This window comes from Ornithorhynchus anatinus, chromosome 1, assembly GCF_004115215.2.
Source record: "Ornithorhynchus anatinus isolate Pmale09 chromosome 1, mOrnAna1.pri.v4, whole genome shotgun sequence".
Taxonomy (NCBI): Eukaryota; Metazoa; Chordata; class Mammalia; order Monotremata; family Ornithorhynchidae; genus Ornithorhynchus; species Ornithorhynchus anatinus.
In genome coordinates this window covers 70,277,962-70,302,164 of record NC_041728.1, presented here as the reverse complement: position 1 = coordinate 70,302,164, position 24,203 = coordinate 70,277,962, and the positions used below count along the sequence as shown (strand labels likewise).

Genomic DNA, 24,203 nt, shown 5'->3' with positions numbered 1-24,203 from the left:
GATATTGTAATTAAGTCTAGAGTCACACTATTATAATTCAACAATTTATTTTTCTAGGGTGAATGGAACTCTTGAGAAAAATGACCATCATTCTCTTCTACGATGAAATCATCCCACATCTGAGACATAGAAGGAAACAAATAAGACTGTATGAGGGCAAGAAATAAGATGAAATCTAAGAGAAATAAAGGATGGAAATTGATGCTAAGATATCTAAATGTTGAATGCCCTGGACTATGTTTTCCTTTTGTTTCCAAATATCTTGGGACATGCCCCAGGGTAGAAAACACAGGTTTCCTGACCGAACATAGGATCTAAGTCACACTTCACATTGTCACAGGAGGGACTACATGAAGAGAGTTGGATTCAATTGATCATTCTGGATAAGAGGGTGATATTTATTGACCTCACAGCCAGTAAGCTAAATTTTCAAGTGGGGCTACCAAGCATAAGATTGACATCCAAGGCCATCAGTGTCCCAACTCTTGACCCTATATGTGCTGTCCTCCCAATTCTTTCTCTAGCATGAAAATGAATCAGAGGTATTTTTGGAGCACTGTGTGTAGGGTATTGTACTATGAACATGGGAGAGTATAGTATGCCCGACCCCTCCCCCGGCCCCATGCACACACTCTGATCCGGAACTCCCTCCCTCTTCATATTTGACAGACCAGCACTCTCCCCACTTTCAAAGCCTTATTAAAATCACATCTCCTCCAAAAAGCCTTGCCTGATTAAGCTCTCCTTTCCTCTTCTCCCTCTCACGTCATCCTTGCCCTTGGATTTGTACCCCTTATGCAGTTTATATTCATCCCATCCTGAGCCCTACAGCACTTATGTAAATATCTCTACCTTTTTTTAACATCTGTCTCCCACTTGGGACCTTAGCTCCTTTCTGGCAGGGACCATGTCTACCAACTCTATTGTACTGAACTCTCCAAAATGCTTAGTACAGTACTCTGAACACAGTAAGCATTCAATGATTACCACTGATTCTTGAGGCTTTGAAGCCTTGTGGGACTGGGATACAAAATTATTTTGTATCCACTCCAGTGCTCAGTACAGTGCCTGACATATAATAGGCTCTTAACCAAAATCATTATTATTTTTATTATTATTCAAGGAAGAGCAAGAAAAAGCAATCCTAATGGCAATCAGCCAAAAAGCTGATTGAGAAGAAGCATGGACTAGCGGAAAGAGCATGGGCCTGGGAGTCAGAAGACCTGGGTTCTAATCCCAGCTCCGCCACTTGCCTGCAGTGTGACCTTGGGCTAGTCACTTAACTTTTCTGTAGCTAATTATCTCATCTGTAAAATAGGGATTAAGACTGTGGGCCCCATGTGGGACACGGACTGTGTCTAACCTGGTTATCTTTCATGTATCCCAGCAGTTTGTACAGTGTCTGGCACAAAGTAAGTGCTTCACAAATACCACAAAGAAGTGGCAGAAGCTATGAATCTGAACAAACACATATGAATAGTCAACTGTAGAGTCAATTATTTACTATGATCACTCACTCTCTAAGTGCTCTTATGTTCATTTCCCCTTTATCAGGGTAAGCTCCTTGTAGGCAGGGAATGGATTTTTGTGCTTCTGTTATATTTTCCAAAGCACTTAGCATGTAAACTTCACTCAGCACTCATTTAATACCTTTATTATATAGCTACATTTTAACGACAGATCAGAAAACAGAGATCAGAAACCTAAAGAATCGAAAGCACAAGAAAGCACTTTTGCCGAAATGATGATATTAATACCTTATGAAAAAGAGCTTTGGGACTGGTGGAACCAGGGGGAAAAATGTAGCAATTAATATTTGCAATAATGATAAATTCATACATAATGCTAATCATAAAAACTTGAGGTGACTGAAGAAATAGGTGTTGCTTCCGTCTTTCATAATGTTCTCTCCCATGATATTAGGAACTTAGATTAGCAAAGAAACTCACCTTCACATTGGCCTCTCCTGTTCATCCGGTACCCGCTGTCACAATATTCACACCGGAAGGAGCCCACGGTGTTTACGCAGTGCCCCTCTCCACACACTCCTGGTCTCGAACACTCATCAAAATCTGAATGAGAAGGGGGCAACAAAGTATTTTCCAATTTCATTCTCTGAGGTCCTTAATCAAAATTAAAAGCATTTGCAAGTCTTTGCCTCACCAAGTCATTTCAAAGTTTAGACTGTGGCCAATTAGGCCATTCTCTCTCATGACTGGGCCTCTCTAGATAAATAACATGAACAACGTATTTGGGTGCCTCTTTTCCCCACATATTTTTTACCAAACTTTACAGTTGAATGCTGAACAAGAATGGGAGGTTTTGTTTCTCCAGGAAAAAATTCCAGGAAAATGATGAGCAAAGGAAAGCAGGGGGCCAACAATGGAAATTGGTTTCCAAATGCAATTACTGAAGATCAAAGACACCACAAAGCCTCATTACCCCTTTCAGAGTCAGCCATCCTAATGGCTTATCTAGTGGACTTCAGAGGAGTTTCTTTAACTGTAATTTGAGACTTTATGCAGGAAAAACTTGGAAAAAAAAAACCCTGCATAAAATTTAAAATTACAATTAAAGAAACTCGACTTTGCAGTCCACTAAATAATATATAATCCTATACATATAAAGACTGTAAGCCCGTCAAAGGGCAGGGACTGTCTCTATCTGTTACCAATTTGTACATTCCAAATGCTTGGTACAGTGTTCTGCACACAGTAAGTGCTCAATAAATACTATTGAATGAATGAATATATATGCATATATATATGTATGTGAAAGCTCTTATGAAAAAGAGCTTTGGGACTGGTGGAGCCAGGGAAGAAAATATACCAATGAATATTTGCAATAATGATAAATTCATACATAATGTTAATCGTAAAATGTATGTATATATATATATATATTTATAATATAAATGTATATATATATGTATATACAGGCATATGTACATACATATAATAATGAGAGTATGTTAGGCACTTAGTATGTTTCAAGCATCTTTGTAAGCGCTGGTAGACACAAGTAGATACAAGGAGATATAACCTAGTCAGGTTGGACACAGTACCTGTCTTGTACAGGACACACATGTCTTAATCCCCATTTTACAGATGAGGTAACTGAGGCACAGAGAAATTAAAGGTGCCTGGTCCAAAGTCACACAACAGACAAGTGGCAGAGCTGAGATTAGAACCCAGGTCCTTCTGACTCCCAGGCCCATATTGTATCCATTATGGATACATTGTGGAAAGAGCCCGGGCTTGGGAGTCAGAGGTCATGGGTTGAAATCCCGACTCCGCCACTTGTCAGCTGTGTGACTGTGGGCAAGTCACTTAACTTCTCTGTGCCTCAGTAACCTCATCTGTAAAAATGGGGATCAAGATTGTGAGCCGCACGTGGGACAACCTGATTACCTTGTATCTACCCCGGCGCTTAGAACAGTGCTCTGCACATAGTAAGCGCTTAACAAATACCAACATTATTATTATTATTATATTCTGCATATCCAATGAAGATACTACAGCTGGTGAATTTTACCTGTAGGTCCAGTGTGACCGGAAAGTGGGTAAAGGACTGACTGTCCTGGCCACATCACCCACAGACAAAGATTGCCTCTTGTGACATTGTCAGGTTTGCAGCCTGCATCCCCTGGTGTTTTTTTCCCTCGGTCTCCCAGTTCTCTCCAGACTTTTCATCAAAGAGAGCTGCTCTCTTTCTGCTTGCAATGGACAACGCTGGTCTGCCTGGTCTTCTTGATTTGCTTTTCTACTCCCTGATCTATTGTCCCTTGTTCCTGAAGTCATTTAACTTCTCTGGGCCTCAGTTACCTCATTTGTGAAATGGGGATTAAGAGCATGAGCCCCAGATGGGAGAGGACTCTGTCCAACCTGATTAATTTGTATCTACCCCAGGGCTTAGAACAGTGCCTGGCACATAGTAAGTCCTTAACAAGTACTATTATTATTATTATCAATACAAATAATAAAAATAATGCTGAGCTGACCACGGCACAATTCCCCTATCTCAAATTCCGACCTCATCTAGACTGTAAACTCATTGTAGGTAGGAAGCATGTCTACCAACACTTTTGCATTGTATTCTCCCAAGCATTTAGTGTCGTCCTAAGTAAGCACTCAATAAATACCACTGTTTGATAGAACAAAAAATGCAGGGCACCGTTTGAGCCACTATCATTTCTTATCCATTCCTAGTTTATCCCTTCTTCATCTCTTCCCAGTCCACTCTTGCCCTTTTCTGTCACTCCAGCTCCATTCTCTCCAGTAGTTCTTCAGAACCAAACTCCCTCTACCTGTTACATGCGCAATGAACACTCATCTCATTCCCAGTTGGGAAAAGGAAAAACATCAGCCCCAGTGGTAGGCAGCAGTTGTGCACAGATCAACCAACCAGTAGTATTTATTGAGGGTTTACTACGTGCAGAGTAATAATGTTGGTATTTGTTAAGCGCTTACTATGTGCCGAGCACTGTTCTAAGCGCTGGGAGAGATACAGGGTAATCAGGTTGTCCCACGTGAGGCTCACAGTTAATCCCCATTTTACAGATGAGGTAACTGAGGCACTGAGAAGTGGAGTGACTTGCCCACAGTCACACAGCTGATAAGTGGCAGAGCCGGGATTCGAACTCATGACCTCTGACTCCCAAGCCCGTGCTCTTTCCACTGAGCCACGCTGCTTCCCCAGAGTACTGTACTGAGTGCTTGGGAGAGTACAATATAACAAAACTAGCAGATGTATTCCCTGCCCATAACGAACTTACAGGCTAGAGGGGAGAGATGGTCTCCGGGAGCAAGGCACAAGTTGTCAATCTTACAAAATAAATCCCTGAGGCTATTGGGGTTGTCAGTGCCCTACCAGTAATCCTGAAGGTTCAATGGGTCCAGGGAAGGTGCCTTAGAGTCAAGGTCTTGCAGAGGAAATGAACTCTGATGGGAAATGTCAATTTGACAACCTCTCCCAGACTTCCCTTAGCAAAGATGATGCCCTAGTCCATCAATCGATAGTATTTAAGGAGTTCTTAATGAGTACGGAGCACTGTAGCAAGCACTTGGGAGAGCAAAATAAAATGGCATTGGTACTCAGGACTTGGCAGTCAGGATGCCTGCCCACAAGGCGCTTAGATACTACTGAATACCATCTTGCCACTGATGGATGTCTTACGAAACAGTGAAGACACAATTCTTTTTGTCAAACAGCTGAGTCTCTGGAACAAAGTTCAGTAACCTCTAGAATAGTAAACTGATGATTTCAGGATCTTGCTTTAGAGACCTACCCAAGATGAAGAGCAGCCAGACTTAATCCATACACATAAAAGAATGGCTTACCCCTCACACCAAGAGAACACCAAGAGATGGAAGGATGAAGGCAAGAGGAAATAGAAAGCCCCAGGGCAACCTGACTGAGGCATTTGCAGCGCCCCGGCAAAACCAAACAGCATGACTTCTGGCCAAACAAATAGTTCAGGTGAGAGAAGCAGCATGGCATAGGGGATACAGTGCGGGCCTGGTAGTCAGAAGGACCTGGGTTCTTATCCCGGCTCCACCGCTTGTCTGCTGTATGACCTTGAGCAAGTCATTTAACTACTCTCTGCCTCAATTACCTCATCTGTAAAATGGGGGGTTAATTCTATGAGGCCCATATATAATTAGGACTGTGTCCAACCTGACGAGCTTCTATCTACCCCAGTGCTTAGTACAGTACCTGGCATATAGTTAGTGCTTGACAAATACCATAAACAAAAGAGGAAGAAAAAGAGGTGTGAGGATTGGGGATGCCTCTCTGAGCCAGGATGACAGCACTTTCTCTTCACCCCAGACAGCTTGGAAAGTCTTAAACATTCCCAGACTTTCACAAGGTCACCCCAGACACCAGACAGAAACCTCGACTTCCTGGCTGTCTAAGGAAGAGTGGACAGATGGCAACCTGAAAGTACAAACATGTCTATGTGTATAGTTTAATGGGACTAGTAATTACCAATGCAGTCGGTTCCTTCCTCATTGGCCATAAAGCCTGCTTGGCATATGCACAAGAAACTCCCTTCAGTATTTTCACAGCGTCCCCGGGAGCAGAGATGGCGGGTCTGAGTACACTCATTAATGTCTGTGGAAGACATAAAAGTGCAAAGGTAACACTACAACTGAGTCTTAGTCAATATACTGCTCTCCCCATATAAAGACCCTTTTTATGCCCAATGCACCACAAACCTCAGCATACATCCTTCCCAGCTAGCACGCACATACCTCTGGGGATGAGTACTGGCGGGTGAAATGAGTTCATTCTGCTCACATACGGACACCTTCATTTTAGCTCTACTGAGCTAATTTAGGTGACCCACAGCCTGAAAACCAGATTCTTTGCGACGATGGGAAAAACCAGCCAAATGAGTGCATGTGCTCAAGCCGATTTTTTTCCTTTACTGGAAATAGGTTTGCAGTTCCACATCTCTGGACAAACCTGATCTGAAAAGCTCCTGGGAAACTATGGGCCCGGGAGTCAGAGACCCTGGGTTCCTCCAGACTGAGAATTTGAGCTCTAAACAATTGTCTCAGACTTGGCAAAAAAGGCAACACTATTCTTAACTGGCTGGGATAGGGCAGATAATGTCCAAACACAAGGCTTCCTTGAGTTCTGAAACATTTCTCCACAGATAACAGGCATTTTCTTAGCTCATGAGGAAATGACTCTGAGTTGACTCTCTTGATTTTCCAAAGTTTCTAGAGAAAGGGGCTTCTTACCCACACATTTTCTTTGTTGTTCGTTAAACTTGTATCCCTCGTAGCAGATACATGTATACCTCACTGGTAAATTAATGCAGTGTCCTGCTCCACAGATATCGGGGTTCACTGAGCACTCATTGATTTCTAAAAACAAAACAAAAAAAACACACATACTAAATAAACTCCACAGTTGTCATTGCCCATGCTTGTACTGTACATTAATGATGGATTGACTAGCAAACCCTTTCAAACCCAAGCCCTAGAGACTCTATTCATTAATTCAACAATTTCCCAGTTGGCCCTAGAAATCTCAGCCATCTTTTCCCGGAACTTTCTGGGGAGTCTACCAGGATTCCACAGACACCACAAGCCCGTTCAAAGAGTCCAAGACAACAGCTGTGCTGTGGTAAAAATGAATTTACAGGGGAGCTGCATTTTCCTAAATATAGTGTACTAGGAGAACCATCACAGGCCCAATCCTGAGAAAGGTGGCTTGGCCCAGTCCAACTTCTGGGATTCTTGGGGGCTCTTCCACTCTCAAATGAAACAGAACCAAGGGAGCTCTCTATGGAAACTGTAGACTCAGTGCTAGAGGTTAATATGGGGTCGGACAGTACAGGGATATATGGAGGTGGGGGTGGACGACGTTGAGATTTCGATAAGAGGGAAAACAGGTGTCTTGTGGTTGCTAAAACTCCAACTGCACATTTTGCAGAGTAAGGAATATTAAAACCAACCTTGACCAAATTCAGGTTGGGAAATAATCTGCTACTGATTTATCTTAATCCTGGAGTTTCAAACTAATACCAAATTCCCCTCCACTCTCTGACTCATATTGTTATTTACTGTTCCTGTGTGGGTTTAGACAGCTTGTGCAATTCATCCCAGGAGTGACTGCATTTCAATAGAAAGCACTGACTTAATCTCTGAAAAGTCACCTGGAGACCCTTCAGGATGAAAGGCTGTGTGTTGTGGATGGAGCTTCCAGCACTTGGCAACCCATGTATGCCTCCTTCACAACAGGAAAGTCAATTTTCTAGCAGTTAATATATTGTCGGTTGAAGGAGAGAAAAATAAATCTCAGCTCAACAACGATTAGAAGCTGGGAGACAATATTATTCTTTTTAAGAAGGTATTTCTAAATAGACAAACGGAGATGGGGCCATCCACATCACTCTGGTTTTCAGTGACCTTGAGAACCTTGGGGTGTCCGGCAGAGGAACTGAAGTGCCAGGGCTGACCCACCACAGAAGAGTGATCCATAACTGTTGCCATCAGTTTGGGGGTGGGCCTAATACCAGATTAGACTGTGAAGTTGTCCCTCTAGATCGTACACTCCTTGTGGGCAGGGAATGTCTTTTCCAACTCTTGTTTTATTGTATTCTCCCAAGTGCTTAGTACAGTGCTCTGCACACAGTGCCACTGATTGATTGATTAACCAGTCAACTAGCACGGGGATCTATCAATCAAATCAATGGTGTTTACTGAAAGCCTACTGAGTGCTGAGTCCTGTACTAAGCACAACAGAAGCAAAACACACTTCTTCTCTCCTCAACGAGCTTACAATCAAACAGCGGAGACAGACAAATATCATTTACAAATAATGGGAGCAGGAGGGGTAACGAGGATAACCTAAATGACAGTATGAATATGTCAAGTTGAAATACCCGAATAAGTAATTGGATGTACATCATCTGCTTCCATCTTCCCCTTGAAAACCTGGAGAAATCATCGATGGAAAGTAACACCCCATACAGTGGGGATGTCAAATTTAACCAATCTCCTCTACTGAATGGATATTTGCTAAATGTACCAGTGGCCAGTACACTGAATGGGAGATGGTGTAAGCAACTGTCCCAAGTACTTTTGTCTGGACAAAGCAATGCATCAACCATTAAGGATCATACTCCTGGTCTTTGACAGAATGCTAGAGTTTAAACTTTCAAGTGGATTGTTGGAGCAGCCTGGGAAGGAGCAATATAGTATGATCTGAGTGACACTTTTTTATGGTATTTGTTAAGCCCTTACTAGGTGCTGGAGTACACACAAGGTTGAACATAGTCCATGTTCCACATGGAGGTCACAATCTTAATCTTAATTTACACATAGAAGGAAAGTGACTTGCTCAAAATCAGGCAGCAGACAAGTGATGGAACCGGGATTAGAACCCAGGTCCTCTGACTCCCAAGCCTCTGCTCTTTCCACTGCTTCCCTGTGTAATCTTAGGCAGAGAACAGCCATTTGCGTTACTTGGGTTTCATGGCTATATGCCGTAGTGATTCAATTTTTTTCTATGAAAACCCTTACCCCTATAACCTAACAAGAAATTTAGAGAGGGGACAGAGAGTTGGGGAAGGAGGAACTTGCCCATGGAAAGTGGGTCAGCTAAAAGGAATTTTGAGTTCCATTTTTTTCCCCAACATTTACAGATGCAGAATAAATTATTCATTGTTCTCTTCCATTTTACCATAACCAAACTTCAGTGCAATATTCTCTCACCATTTTCTTGCCTCTGATATCAATTTGTAAGTTTCTTTCAAGGATTCAATTCTATCTCATTTGAAGTTTGGTTGACATGAGTCACAAAGCACTTTGGCTTGGAAAACATGATGAAGGGGTTATGCCACACTAGTCTACAGCGCAGAAATATGAGGTCTTTGTATAGTGTGAAAGATTTTGCAAGATTATGACTGGAGAATAAATGGGGATCACAAAAGCAATGAATGCAAGCTTCCCTTCTATGTGTAAATGAAAATTTCTAGAACTGTGATTACATTAGAACAGGATATTTTCTATTCCGAAGTTCATAAACATATCTTAAGTCATTTCCTTCAGCATAATCTCCAACCTTATACCCCTATCCTGAGGGAACAAAGACTCTGGGACTTGGGAAACAGCTGAGAAGTTGGACTATTGTTAGTCTTGGGAACTCACTGGATACCACGCAAGGTCTAATATATACCTGCAAAGCCGATTTCCAGGGTCTTACACAGGAAAATGCAAATGTACAAATTCTGTCAGCTGGAGTCCAAGCCCAACTGCATCTAATTTCAAGCCTATCATGCTGAAAATGTACTCCAAGAGTTAAAAATGCATTATGTTAAGATTCCTAAATTTAAGTAAGACAAACAGCCAGTATCAACTTGTATTGTACCATCAAGGCAGCATGATTTAAAGAATGGCAGTTATCTCCACTGCATTTTCTTGTCCGAAAAACTGTGTGACATGTTATTAGAGTTTGTTGATTGAAATGATTATAGAGATGTTTAGTTGAAGTCAGACACTCTGCATTTATTTTCTACAATTGTAGACTAACTGTGCAGGGCCACAGATTGAAAATGTTAGTCCTGGCTAGGCTTAGAAGACAATGTATTGCATTCGCACCACTAGAGGATACTAAATGATGCACTCATGGTCTCAGGAACAAAACAAACTGAATGTTTCCATTCTCTGTCCCATTCCTCCACACATAAAAAAACCGAGAGAGTTTCACAACATAATACAGGAGCGGAATTTAAGAGAATCAGGAGACTCTAGTGTTGGTCCAGAAAGCCCACGGCAGGGCTCCATCACCACAGATATGCAGGGGAGGGCTTCTGGCCATTCTCCACTTTGGTCTGGCCATTCAGGGTCAATACATGAATTATAAATATTTTTATGTATCTCTTTCTGGTTAACAGCATAAGCTCTTTCTCCTCAAGGAACGTGTCTCTTTCTTCTATGGAACTTTTCCCAAGGGCTTAGAAGAGTGCATTGGACCCAACTGGCACTCAGTAAATAGTATTACAATTCCCACGAAGAAATCGATGATGGCTGAGGTTTCTTGGGGCTCTTTAAGGTGATCATCAACCCGCTAGTCTTCCCATCCCATAATAAAGGGGGTCATAAAGACCTAAGGCCTCCACATGGGTACATGGAGATAATGATCAGCCACCACATGCCCCACGCTGATTAAAGCCCCACTTCCCAATGGGAACAGACCATCCTTGGCCTGAGGGAGAAAATGGGAACTCTCCACTGCTAGTTGGCAGACATATCCGGTCCTTTTTAAGAGCCTGGATTTCAAAGTGTATATGTCCAAATCTGGAAAGACTACTACCGAAATCACTGCCATAAGGCTCCCATCAAAATCCATGTGGAACCGAGTATGTTCATTTGAAAACTTTTTTACAGCTATTTAAATCAGAGAAATCTCTGACCATGTCACACCAATAGAGACATATTGAAATTAAATCATAAATTTAAATGCAAACGGATGTTCTGGTTACATTTAGAATTCCTCCTCTTGGCGCACATATCTTGATTTTTATCCCACTGCCCAAGGACAACTTTATATATACATATTATCCTACTTATGGAATATTCCACAAAGGATATTTTATCATAGGAAGTAGGAGCCCAGTAAAATAGTATATGAAACAAATTTTTGAAAACAAAACCACATTTTCAGTTTCAACTTGACTTTCCCCAGGAGGACATAGTCATGGCCAAAGATCTAATGACAGATTCTATTACTCCATCCTTGCCAAACTCCAAATCAGGTGACTTAAGTTTGCCTTGCTAAAAAATGTTTCATTTAGTGAACTTACTTCCTACAGCAATAGACTGACTATATTAATTCTGCTACAGCCTGGGGCTGGGACCCATCATCCCGAGCTTTTGACTGTTCCCTTTTCATCTTGGGGATTGGGAGAGCACAGAGGGGAGGTGTGACTGTGAGCCCATCACTGGACAGAGATTGTCTCTGTTGCCAAATTGTACATTCCAACTGCTTAGTACAGTGCTCTGCACATAGTAAGCGCTCAATAAATACTATTGAATGAATGTGCAGTTATCTTCTGCCAGCATCTTGTACCCCATACTACAAGATCTAGATGCTTTCTGCATCTAAATTTCAATGCACTGAGCATGCTCCAGCCCTCGAAGGGACCCACAACCTTTCTGGAGTGCATCAAGGCAACAATAGAGTGATCACTGTCACCAGGGCTGCATGGTTCTCTAAAATTTCCCCCAAAATCCATGACCCTCCCAGCCACAATGGAAGAGATGTGCAGGCTAATAGCCCTTGGAGGCAGAAGTAGGGGCAGTGGGTAGGGAAGTCTCTTTCCTCTCATCCCACTCTTCTTTGATACAGCTTTACACCATTCTTGACTTCCCCATCTTCCAGTAACCTACCTCCTAATGCCACTTCTGCCCATGATTTGCTAATCCCCTTTCCCAGCTGGTGTCACAGATAATTTGTTGCATTTTCATTCATTCTATTTACTGGGCTCAAGCCCAACCCTGGGAACTCTCAGGCCTGGTAAGGGATTTTGGTTCAGGACTCCCTACACCCTCTCTCTAAATAATATTTGTCATCCTAGCAAATGGATCCCGCAAAGCTGAAAAAATATCAGTGCCAAAGAGAGGTGCAAGTCTGGAAAATTGATGACTAGCCTCAACCCAAGGGGTGGGAGTGAGCATAGACACTCCTGCCCGCCACTACTGCGATTCTGCCCTCTCCTTCCCCCAATCCCCAATAACTCAATCAATCAATGATATTTATCGAAGGCTTACTATGTGCAGAGCACTATACTAAGCACTTGGCTGAGTAGAGTACAACAGAAGTAGCAGACACGTTCTCTGCCCAAAATGAGCTTACAGTCTAAAGGGGGAGATGGACATTAATATGAAGAAGTCATTTATAATATATAATTTTAAAGAAATGTACAAAAGTGCTGTGTGGTTGGGCGAAAGGCATCAAGTGTTCAAAGACCACAGATTGAAGTGCAGAAGGGAGAGCGAGTCAGGGAAAAGAGGACTTTATTGGGGAAGGCCCAGTCAATCAGTGATATTTATTGAGTGCTTACTGTGTGCTGAGCACCATACTAAGCACTTGGGAGATTAGAATAGTAGATAGGCACATTCCCTGCCCACAAGGAGCTTAGAGCCTAAAGGACAAGCTTACAGTTTGGAGGACGAGTTTACAGTCTGGACAATGAGCTTACAGTCAAGAGGGAGGACGGTCTAGAGGACTCAGTGCACTGGGAGAGGGAAGCTTGTCACTGCACACAAAATCAGAGGCTAGCAGCCCTCCCTTTGATCAATAATTTGATCTGCTGTTGCTTGTCAGTGGCCCTGCTGATTATTCAGGCACTCGGTCCCTAGCAGGTCTTCTCCTCTGCAAGTTGGAATCACACTGTGAGCTGATCCATACCTGTTACTTGTGTAGGTGCAATCACTTGGCTGGCGCTTGAAGTGGATACCTCTGGAGCTACTTCCACTGGCACGGGAGGCGATGTTTTTTCAATCACTACTGTTCAGCAAGGGGGTGGGAGAGGAGGAAGTGGACATGACACAGGACAGTTATATGGCTTGCAGATCCTATTTCCCAAACAACAATCATCTTACTAACCCTTACTAACTAATCTGATGATCCACAGCCCCAGCTTCCAAGTTTTAATCCAAGGGTGGCTAGGAGTACTTGAAGACCCTGTCTCATGGCCTGGGTCACTTGGGAGACACAGAGGGGATCCCTCAGATGCAGAAGTATGATGAGGAAGATCAGACATGAAATGGTCTAAAAACCAGTAATCATGCTGTACTCCTTTCTTCATCGAGGAAGAAGAAAAACTGAAAGCATGTTCCCATTCACAATTTTTTATCTGTTGATGAACACAAAAAGCAGAGTTGGAGTTGATCCCCTCTTTCTCTCTCCTATACAGTGGTTTAAGCAACACATCTTAGGAAGAAGTAATCATGATCTGATGTAAATATGATCTACTTTTGGGGAAGCAGCATGGTGTAGTGGATAGAGCACAGGCCTTGGAGTCAAAAGGTCATGGATTCTAATGCCGGCTCTGCCACTTGTCTGCTGGTGGCCTTGGGCAAATCACTTCACTTCTTTGTGCCTCAGTTACCTTACCTGTAAAATGGGGATTGAGGTTGTGAGCCCCACGTGGGGCAGGGACTGTGTACAACCCAATTTGCTGGTGGATACCCCAGCATTTAGTACAGTGCCTGGCATATAGTGCTTAACAAACACCACAATTATCATTATTATTCTTATTACTTTTGAGGGTTCAACAGCCCAAGGCATCATTGAGGTTGATGAGAGGGACAGTCGGTACTCTTCATTCTTCACTCACCTGGTACTTTTGTAAAGAACACCTGCATGCACATACAACAGCACTAAGTTGCACTGCTTGTGTCTGCTCCCAAATACCAGCGATAGATCCCTTCAGCCCGTTTGAATGATCACTTCCCCTGTCCCTGGGATTCACTCCCATTTCGTTCTCTGTTCCATGTCAGAATGTGAGGCCAAAGCACTGCATGCATGAGGGACAACTGTTGATTTTGAGAGCAGGGGCCAGAAGGGCTGAGGGATTTTAGTGGGAATGAGGACTGGGACTGGCTTCAAAGACCTATTAGTCCAGAAAACCATCATTTCGGGTATTTTCCATCTTGCCGGAGATCTGGACTGAGCAAGTCGGGAAGCTAGCTGATACTGCTGTGGGGACCGTCGGCTCCATCTCCCCATGGTGGAGTGCCAAAGTAGGTAAAATGAAGTCGTGGGTAGTGAAGGGGAAAACAGGATAGGAAGAGCTAAAACTGTCAAGGGAAAAGGAGTGCAAGTTCCCAGATAGAACAAGCTATAAATCCAGTCAGATTGAGTCAAGAGATGACCTGAGGTAATTACTTTACTGAAACCTTGTACAACTATGGCAGGATTATGAAAAGAGTGCATGAAAGAAATGGAGGATGGAGGGAGGGAGCACTGGGGAAAGGACCAGGAGCCAGTGGAAAGAGTACAGGCCTGGAAGCAAAAGACTGGGCTCTAATCTGGCTCTAACTCTTGCTCGATGTATGGCCTTGGTCAAGTTACTGTTTTTAATGGTGTTTGTTAAGCTCTTACTATTTGCCTGGCATTGTAGTAAGTGCTGGAGTAGCAACAGTATAATCAGGTTGGACACAGTCCCAATCCCAAATGGGGCTCCCAGTCTTAATCGCCATTTTCCAGGTGAGGGAACTGAGGCACAGAGAATTTAAGTGACTTGACCAAGGTCACACAGTTGACAAATGGCAAAGCCGGGATTAGAACTGAGGTCCTTCTGACTCCCGGACCCGTTCTCTATCCACTAGACCATGCTGCTTCTTAATAACATTTCATTGTTCTCTGTCTTAATTTCCTCATCTGTAAAATGGGGGTTCAATACATGTTCTTTTTCTATGGTATTTGCTAATAATAATTAAGAATTATGTTATCTGTTAAGTACTTATTATGTGCCAAGCACTGTTCTAAGCACTGCACTGTGTGCTAAGTGCTATATTAAACACTAGGGTATATACAAGATTACTGGGTTGGAAACAGCTCATGTCCCTCAAAGGGCATATAGTCTTAATCCATTTTACAAATGAGGTAACTGAGGCACAGAGAAGTGAAGTGACTTGAACAAGGTCAACAACAGGTAAATGCCAGAGCCAGGATTAGAAGTACCATGGCTTAATGGCAAGAGCCCGGGCTGGGCAATCAGAGGTCGTGGTTCTAATCCCGGATCCGCCACTTGTCTACCTTGTGACCTAGGGCAAATCATTTCACTTCTCTGTGCCTCAGTGACCTCATCTGTAAAATGGGGATTAAGAATGTGAACCCATGTGGGACATTCTGATTACTCTGTATCTACCCCAGTGCTTAGAACAGTGCTTGGCACATAGTAAGCGCTTAACAAATACCAGAATTATTATTATTAATGATGGTATTTGTTAAGCACTTGTTATAATTATAATAATAATAATAATACAGAAGCAGCGTGGCTCAGTGGAAAGAGCACGGGCTTTGGAGTCAGAGGTCATGGGTTCAAATCCTGGCTCAGCCATTTGTCAGCTGTGTGACTTTGGGCAAGTCACTTAACTTCTCGGTGCCTCAGTTACCTCATCTGTAAAATGGGGATGAAGACTGTGAGCCCCACATGGGACAACCTGATTCCCCTGTGTCCACCCCAGCGCTTAGAACAGTGCTCAGCACATAGTAAGCGCTTAACAAATACCAACATTATTATTATTATTATTAATGATGGTATTTGTTAAGCGCTTACTATGTGCCAAGCACTATTCTAAACGCTGGGGGAGATACAAGGTAATCAGGTTGTCCCACATGGGGCTCACATTCTTAATCCCCATTTTACAGATGAGGTCACTGAGGCAGAGAGAAGTTAAGTGACTTGCCCACAGACACACAGCTGACAAGTGGCAGAGCCGGGATTCAAACCCATGACCTCTGACTCCCAAACCCGTGCTCTTTCCACTGAGCCACACTGATTGTGAACCCCATGTGGGACAGGAACTGTGTCCTGCCTGATTATACCAAATCTACCCCAATGTTTGGTAGAGTGTTTGGGACAAAGTAAGCGTTTAACATATACCACAATTATTATTATTATCACTGACCAAGAAATAGGGGCAAAAGAAACTGGAGGGTCAATCATTTCAATTGTCACCAACAGGGGACACCAGGCATCTGATCTCATTTTTCAATCCCATTCCACACTGCTTACCTACTCCAGATCATCAACCCTTCTGGGGCTTCTAGCCTAGGGACAAACTAAAGAGAAGCCCTCTCATTTCCAAACCAGCCCCCGTTTGAACTGAGAATGATGTTCATAGGATAGGATTTCCATAATAAAAGCACTGCTGGGCAAGGGAAAACAATGCTTGGGTCCTTCTAAAACTATTACTGTATTTCCTCTGAAAGCTGTCTAAACAAACGAGGATACCCTTAGTTTGGATCTTTATTTTGTCCTGACTTCCATAAATTTGTGAATCAAGATGAGCCATTCATCTTGACACCTAAGGAACACGAAAGTTAGCCTCTCTTTCTCTGACTCAAAATGAATAATCTATCCTCCGCATGAGTCAAAATGTGTTACCTGGAAATTGTGGGCGCAGGTTGATGGTTGAAATGCCTGGAGAGAGCTGTGGCTGACCAGGTTCTAGGATGGTTTTCTCTTGATCAAGTGAAACCAATTCCTAGACAAGATTGGAAGTGAGAGGTTACAAACATGAAAAACTAAATGAGGTGAAAAAAATTCCCTAAGACAGCCTGTCTTACCCAGAATTTTTTGTAAATGTGAGGAAAACAAACATTTCAGGCATAAACAATGTTTCTTATCATCACAAGAGGAAGAGTTATTTTGCTTTACTTTTCAAATATGCTCTGTCCATAATAAATATGACAGATTAGCAGAGATAGAACAAGGACTTTGAGAGAGGACAATAGCTTTGAAGGGCACTTTCAACTCAAATTTACTGGAAGGGAGCCCTCTGGCCACCTAGAGAGTCCCCAGTGGTGTGGTCCTAAAAGACTCTTTCAGATCTCTCCAGGCAATTAGTTGTCAGGGGCAACTCAATGTTTGGCTAGTCCATTGTAAACCCTGCAGACAGAAAAAGGAATGGTCCCAAAGAATCACCAGGGCTAAGGAAACACGGGGAGAGGGAATTGCACAAAAATAGAAGCTGCCCTGGGCCGCTAATATGAAATAGGGGCTATCAATCAATGGTATTTATTGAGCTCATACTGTGTGCAGAGCACTGTACTAAGCACTTGGGAGAGTGCAATACAACAGGTTGTTAGAAATATTCCCCGCAGTTCCGGAAAAATGTCACAGGTGCAAAAAGATCTAGTTACACTGTGGATTAATCAGTGCTCAGAAGGAAGTGAAGTCCTTCAGAACCTGGGGAACCTCAGAGTCCTCTAGACTGTAACCTTCTTGAGGGCAGGGAATGTGTCTATTGTACTCTTCCAAGGGCTTCTTAGTCCAGTGCTCTGCAAACAGTAAGCACTCAGAAAATATGATTGATTGATGTGGATCTTCATTTTTGAGTGTTGTGGGGCAGCTTCCTGCTTCCTTCGTTCCTTATATTTCTTCTTCCTCCCTCAGTTTTTCAATCCCTGCAGCCTCAGAAATAAGACTGGCTACTTACAGTGCAAGAAGAGAGTCACTGCGCCATGCCCAAACATACCTCCCTTCATTCCCCGCTCAGGCCTACTGGCCCTACTGTAGTTTAGGGTCAACAGTCCATCCCATTCCTTTCATGGAATACACAATCTTGTGTGAGCACACACCCATGGAGAGATGCATGAAAGCAGTAATAATGATAATAATTAATAACAATAATTAAGGTACTTATTAAGTGCTTACTATGTGACGAGCACTGTTCTAAGCACTGGGGTAGATGCAAGTTATTCGGGTTGGGAATAGTCCATGTCCCACGAGGGGCTCCAGTCATAATCCCCATTTTACAGATGAGGGAACTGAGGTACAGAGAAGTTAAGTGACTTACCCAAGATCACATGTGGCAGAGCTGGGAGTAGAACCCAGCACCTACTGATTTCCAGGCCCATGCTCTATCCACTAAACAACACTGCTTCCTGGACTTCACCATTAACTGTAAATTCATTAAGATTGAAAACCCCAAGCACCTGAAGAAACCTTAGCTGGGAATCCCAGTTCACACTTTGGTGTCCTCATTATGTCTGAAATATGCCTCCATGCCCAGGTTCCTGCACATGCTCAGTAGCCGGTTCCATGAGGACCACAATTTTCATGAATATTTGAGGGATTTAATTTCCCTCTCTCTCTTTTACCGCAAGAGATCAAGCTCCAGAGAGATCCAAGCATTCAAGAGAGGGTCTCAGTAGTTCACAAAACCCAGGGCCTACTGCTAAAATAAACTGCTCCTGACTGGGAAGGTGTCAGTCTTCCCACTTGTGCCTGATCAATCTGGGCCTTTCCTTCAGAAACAAACCACTCGGCCAGATTACGGCCACACTGGATTGCTGCCAAATGCACTGAGGCAAACTATCCCATCAAACAAAGTCGCCAGATTTGCAGTTTTGAGAATAGAGGAGACTGGCTGCTGTTTTGTCTCCCACTCCGCCCCGGGTTCCCCACTTTCCCCTGTGGCCTGAGGGACTTGTTATTTGTCACTTAAACAGGTATTCTCCATCCTGGGTTTCAGGGTTTCATAGCTGTCTAGTTTTCCCTTGCACAAAAAGGAACCGATTATTTTCGTTACCCTATTTTGTTAATGAATTGTACATCGCCTTGATTCTATTTAGTTGCCATTGTTTTTACGAGATGTTCTTCCCCTTGACGCTGTTTATTGCCATTGTTCTTGTCTGTCCGTCTCCCCCGATTAGACTGTAAGCCCGTCAAACGGCAGGGACTGTCTCTGTTGCTGACTTGTTCATCCCAAGCGCTTAGTACAGTGCTCTGCACATAGTAAGCGCTCAATAAATACTATTGAATGAATGAATCCAGAGCACTGAGTGGGAAAAAAAAGGGCATGGAGGCGAAGACAGAAAATATAAATATATAGCGGATCTGGACGTAAGTTCTGTGGGGCTGAGGGAGGGGTGAGTGGTGCAAATGCAATGCTAGGGTGACCCAAAAGGCAGTGAGAGAAGAATAAATGAGGGATTAGTTGGGAAGGCCTCTTGGAGGAGACGTGGCCTTAATAAGTCTTTGAAAGTAGGGACAATGATCATGTCAGATATGAAGAAGAAGGGCATTCCAGGAGAGAGGCTGGAAAAAAACCAACAACCTGGGCATGGAGGCTTGTGTCCAGAATAATGAGGGCACTAAATAGTGGAGCTGAGGTTCCCAGCTACAGGTTTTTCAGGTGCTTGGGGTTTTCAATCTTATTGAATTATGATTAATGGCAAAGGCCAGGAAGCAGAGCACGTGTCTGAAAATCAGTACGGCCTGGGTTCTAATTCCAGCTTTACCACGTATCTGCTGTGTGACCTTGGGGGGAATAGGGGTGGGGTGTACGGGGCTTGGGAAGAAAAGAGGTCCAGCCACCGGGTGTATTCTTATAATGAGTCAGGGGCTCCTCCATTTTCTTTCTGGAAAAGGTGAAGAAAGAGGGGAGAGTGGAGAAAGGAAGAGCAGCCCAGTTAGAGTTAGGAGAGAGGTTAGGATGCTCTCCCACACTCTTCATTTGGATGTCTGCAGGCAGGAAGAATAGGGCAGCATATGCTGAAGCCAATAAAAGTCTCAGGCTCCTTGAAATGAAAGCTCATTGATTAGCTGTTTGGGTGTTTACTTGCTCTCTAAAAGTCTTTAGTTCCTGAGTGTGGACTTGCATTTTTAACATAGTTGAAAGTGAATCTGCAAGAAACTGCTTTGAAGCATCAGGTATCTTGCTCCTTGCAACCGAAACAATTAAAGCCATGATGCAGCTGAGTCACATCTTGTCACTGACACCCAGTGAAATCAAACCTTTCTACGCTTGGGAATTCAGAGGAACAAAGTCATTTTAAGGGAAAAGTGATTGAAACATAACACCTGGAAGAGAGTTTTATCTTAGTACACAAAAATATTTCACATGGATGATCGCATCAATTCTCCAAACGCCTTGCCCAAGGTAGACAGCATGTAACAAGGATCTCTCCCCTGCTCTAGGAAGGGATCCAGCAGGTGGAGTGTAGATAAAGTGTCCAAGAACACTCCAGAGACCTGACCTGTCTGAAAATGCTGACTTCTGACTGCCTCTACTGTCTTTAGAGAAGCAGACCCTGGCTTTGTGGAGCATGTAGCAATGTTTACCTTGAAACTAAATGGGTTGAAATGCTTCTTGAGGATGGCATTTCCACCTCTTGTGTTATCTGAAGGGGAAATAACAGCTGATCTTAACCTCAAGCAGCACAAAGTGGAATATTCAGCTATGTATTTTAGGATGCATTTCATTAACCATACTCTCCCAAGTGTTTAGGATACGGCTCTGCACACAGTAAGTGATCAATAAATTTGATTGAATGAATAATCTATTTTAATGTCCATCTCCTCTGGACTGTAAGCTAGAACACGTCCACCTACTCTGTTGAATTGCACTTTCCCACACACTTAGTAACAGTGCTCTGCATACAGTTAGTACTAATAAATACTATTGATTGATTAGTACCTGTGGTACCATCATTATTATGTTGGTATTTGTTGGTATTTGTTAAGCACTTACTATGTGCCGAGCACTGTTCTAAGTGCTGGGGTAGATACAGGGTAATCAGGTTGTCCCCCGTGAGGCTCACAGTTAATCCCCATTTTGCAGATGAGGTAACTGAGGCACAGAGAAGTTAAATGACTTGCCCACAGTCACACAGCTGACAAGTGGCAGATCTGGGATTCAAACTCATGACCTCTGACTCCCAAGCCTGTGCTCTTTCCACTGAGCCAAGCTGCTTCTCTAACTAGGGCTCGAAACTCTGGGCACCCAACTCTTCTGGGGTTACTTGGTCTCTGATCCATTTTCCCACTGCACTGAAGAATTTAATAATCTATATCCTCTCCTTTCTCCGATTTAGCTTCAGTGTGTGTCCCCCTCACCACCCTGTAAAATGACACACGCATCTTTCTGTATGAAGATTTCTTCATGCTCTCCTAATTGAATTGCTTAGAGAGAAAATAGGAGCCAAATGAAAGGAATGAAATGAAAGGAAATCATTAATAAATGCATTACCTTTTCTGGAGGTGAAGTTGCCACTGAAACAAAAAAGAAAGGAAGAGTTTAGTGGGATAACAAAGTAAGTGTGTCACAAAGCACAATATCATTTGAACCCACAAAAGCACCAATACATCCTTGGGATAAAGTTGGATAATAGAGCCAAATTATTCTACTGGGGTCACACAGTGGTCCTGTACCTCTTGGCAATCTATTCTCCTATCATTAGGCTATGGAGACATCCTGAGCATGGACATGGAAATGTAGAATAAGGTATCACTGGGCCTCTTGCCCCCCCAATTTTCAAAAACAAGAGGGTTTCCTGCATTTGCTTTTATTTTATATTTTCCAATCAGTCAAGGATGACTTGAAGAGGAGTTTTTAGAAGGTTTTAGTGTCAAGGATGGAGACCTTTTGTTAACACAGAAATTGCAAATTAGTAACTTTGATCAACTTTGATCAACAAGCCAACTTGAGCCCAGTAATCATGATAATGATCATAACTGTAGTATCTGTTAAGTGCTAAATGTCCAGCACTGAACTAAATGCTGGGCTAGATCCAAGTTAATTAGGTTGTATGATAGTAATAATAATGTTGGTATTTTTTAAGCACTTACTATGTGCCAAGCTTTGTTCTAAGCTCTAGGTTAGACACAAGGTAATCAGGTTGTCCCACTTGGGGTTCAGTCTTAATCTCCACTTTACAGATGGGGTAACTGAGGTAACTGAGGCACAGAGAAATTAAGTGACTTGCCCAAAATCACACAGCTGACCAGTGGAGGATCTAGGATTAGAACCCATGATCTCTGACTCCCAAGCCCGGGCTTTTTCCACTAAGCCATGCTGCTTTTCTCTGTCCCACATAAGGCTCACAGGTTAAGTAGGAAAGAGAACAGTATTGCATTGCCATTTAAGGATGAGGAAACTGTGGCACAGAGATGTAAAGTGACTTGCCCAAAGTTACTCAGCATCAGGCAAGTTGCAGAGCTGGAATTAGAACCCAGGTCTTCTGACAAGGCTACTTCTCAATGTATGATAATTGTTTTCCTGGGGAAGGGGTCAAGGGAAGGAAGTGATGATGTCTGGTGTTGAAATTCTGTTTTCTCAGGGCCAAACTATTTGCAGTGCCCTATAATTTTATTTCAATGAATTTTTTCTTAGCTGTCTAGTTTTTCCCTTACACAAAAAGGAACAAATTAACCAACTCCAGAGTAACGGGAAAAGAAAAATCTAATTTCTATTCCATGACTAGAGTACATTAATCTCCTTGCTGTTAGGAAAACAACGGTTTTAAGACTAATTGAAAATATTTATCTTGAAACACCATCTACTGAGATGCAAAATGGGTATGTTTTGGGGAGATTTATTTTCCCATTTCATTTATTCAATTGTATGTATTGAGTGCTTACTGTGTGCAGAGCACTTACGAAGCGCTTGGGAGATTTCAACAGGGAGGTGCATTCTAGAAACTTTCCACTTGTTAGAGAGACAGTGGGATCCTTTTAAGAAGGCCAACTGCATGAGACTGAAATGGCGCCTCAATATGAAGATAATATTGGCCAATTATTGTGCAAACAATGACAAATGCAGTAGTAATAGTATTTATCAAGAGCTACTGAGTGTAGAACAATGTAGTAAGTGCTGGGAAAGCGGGCACAATAACTTCATAGTCTATAATTCCCCTGGAGTTTGCAAGACATGCTGACCAATCAACAGTCAGCTGTGGGGAACAGATCAACATCGGCCCCCAAATTGTGCTGGTGAGATAGCTGCTCCCCCAAAGTAAGAGCCACACCTTGAGAGATGCATTGACTCTTTAAGATTACTTGGGTGCTTTATTGGTAAATTGTCCCTATCCTATACTTCAGAGTGGCTGGAAAATTTCAGTGGGCTTCTTATGGGGCCAAATGACCTCTAGGGAGCAATTTATTCTCTAGCTGAATCTAAATTATTAAGCCTAGTTCTTCTTTACCAGTGGAAATGCCACATAATTTCACAGAAGATCTAGGTAAGGGCCCTGCATGTGTGAAGGACAGAGGGGAGTTGGCTGTAAAGAGTAATGAATGCCCTCTCCTTTCCACATGGCACCCCAGTCGTTGACATAATAATAATAATGATGGTATTTGTTAAGCACTTATTATGTGCCAAGCATTGTTCTCACAGACATGGTCACAGGCCCATATTTTAGCACTGTTTCGAGAGTCAGTGATTTCAAGACTAGAGCAGGGTGGTGGGGGAGGTTAGTAGATGCTAAGAATGGAAGTTGCCAGTCTTCTCACGTTCTTCCTTCCTTCCTCCCTACTCCACTCCTGCTGGTGGGGGGGAGGAGTTGCCAAGCAACCCCAGGGGTGTGTTCCATCCTTTGCACTGTAAAGTATTTTACATGGGAAACTGAATTCCGGAGAGACCACAAGATAAGTCTGCGGGTAGAGGGAAGGTCAATGTCAGTCAATCGTATTTATTGAGCGCTTACTGTGTACATGGCAGTTGACTAAGAGCTTGGGAGAGTACCAGATAACTGACACTTTTCCCGCCCATAATGAATTTAGGTGCTAGATGGGAAAAGTTACTGTCAGAGTCAACACTCTCTGATGAGTACTAAGAAGATACTTCCTTTATTTTGCAGTACTGTTTGTTCCAGCACTTTTACAGTTGCCAACCCTGCCTGCCAACAGCATTGTGACAGCATCAGAACTCACCAACAAGTCTTCAAATGCCCTTCAGTCAGTGCTCATCATGCATTCATTCCCACCTGCAGACCCTGCAGATGTCTGCAGTGGTCACTGGCTGACTTCGCCATTCAGGTGGTGAACCTTAAAATATTACGGAGCTATCTTTTGTTCGCCAGTAACACTTGAGGCGTTTAAGAAAAACTCCCAGAAACCAGGTGGGAAGCCACATGGCCTAGTGGAAAGACCAAAGGCTTGGGGGTCGAAGGAATTGGATTCTAATCCCAGCTCCACCACCTGTCAGCTATGGGACTTTAGGCCCATC

General features: G+C 43.0%; 1 protein-coding gene across 9 annotated transcripts in view; it reads right to left on the bottom strand.

Annotated features, from left to right (window-relative positions):
• The window catches only part of LTBP1 (latent transforming growth factor beta binding protein 1), a 416,540-nt gene that overhangs the window by 127,445 nt on the left and 264,892 nt on the right, over nucleotides 1–24,203 (bottom strand). For 8 of the 9 annotated variants that reach the window (XM_029058450.2, XM_029058420.2, XM_029058438.2 and 5 more), the window contains 6 exons: nucleotides 21,228–21,250; nucleotides 16,637–16,736; nucleotides 12,928–13,026; nucleotides 6,750–6,875; nucleotides 5,989–6,114; nucleotides 1,950–2,072 (listed from right to left, as the gene is read on the bottom strand). In XM_029058450.2, coding sequence (XP_028914283.1) covers nucleotides 1,950–2,072; nucleotides 5,989–6,114; nucleotides 6,750–6,875; nucleotides 12,928–13,026; nucleotides 16,637–16,736; nucleotides 21,228–21,250 — 597 coding nt within the window. The remainder of the gene's footprint in view (nucleotides 1–1,949; nucleotides 2,073–5,988; nucleotides 6,115–6,749; nucleotides 6,876–12,927; nucleotides 13,027–16,636; nucleotides 16,737–21,227; nucleotides 21,251–24,203) is intronic. The other variant, XM_029058428.2, reaches the window with a different exon arrangement.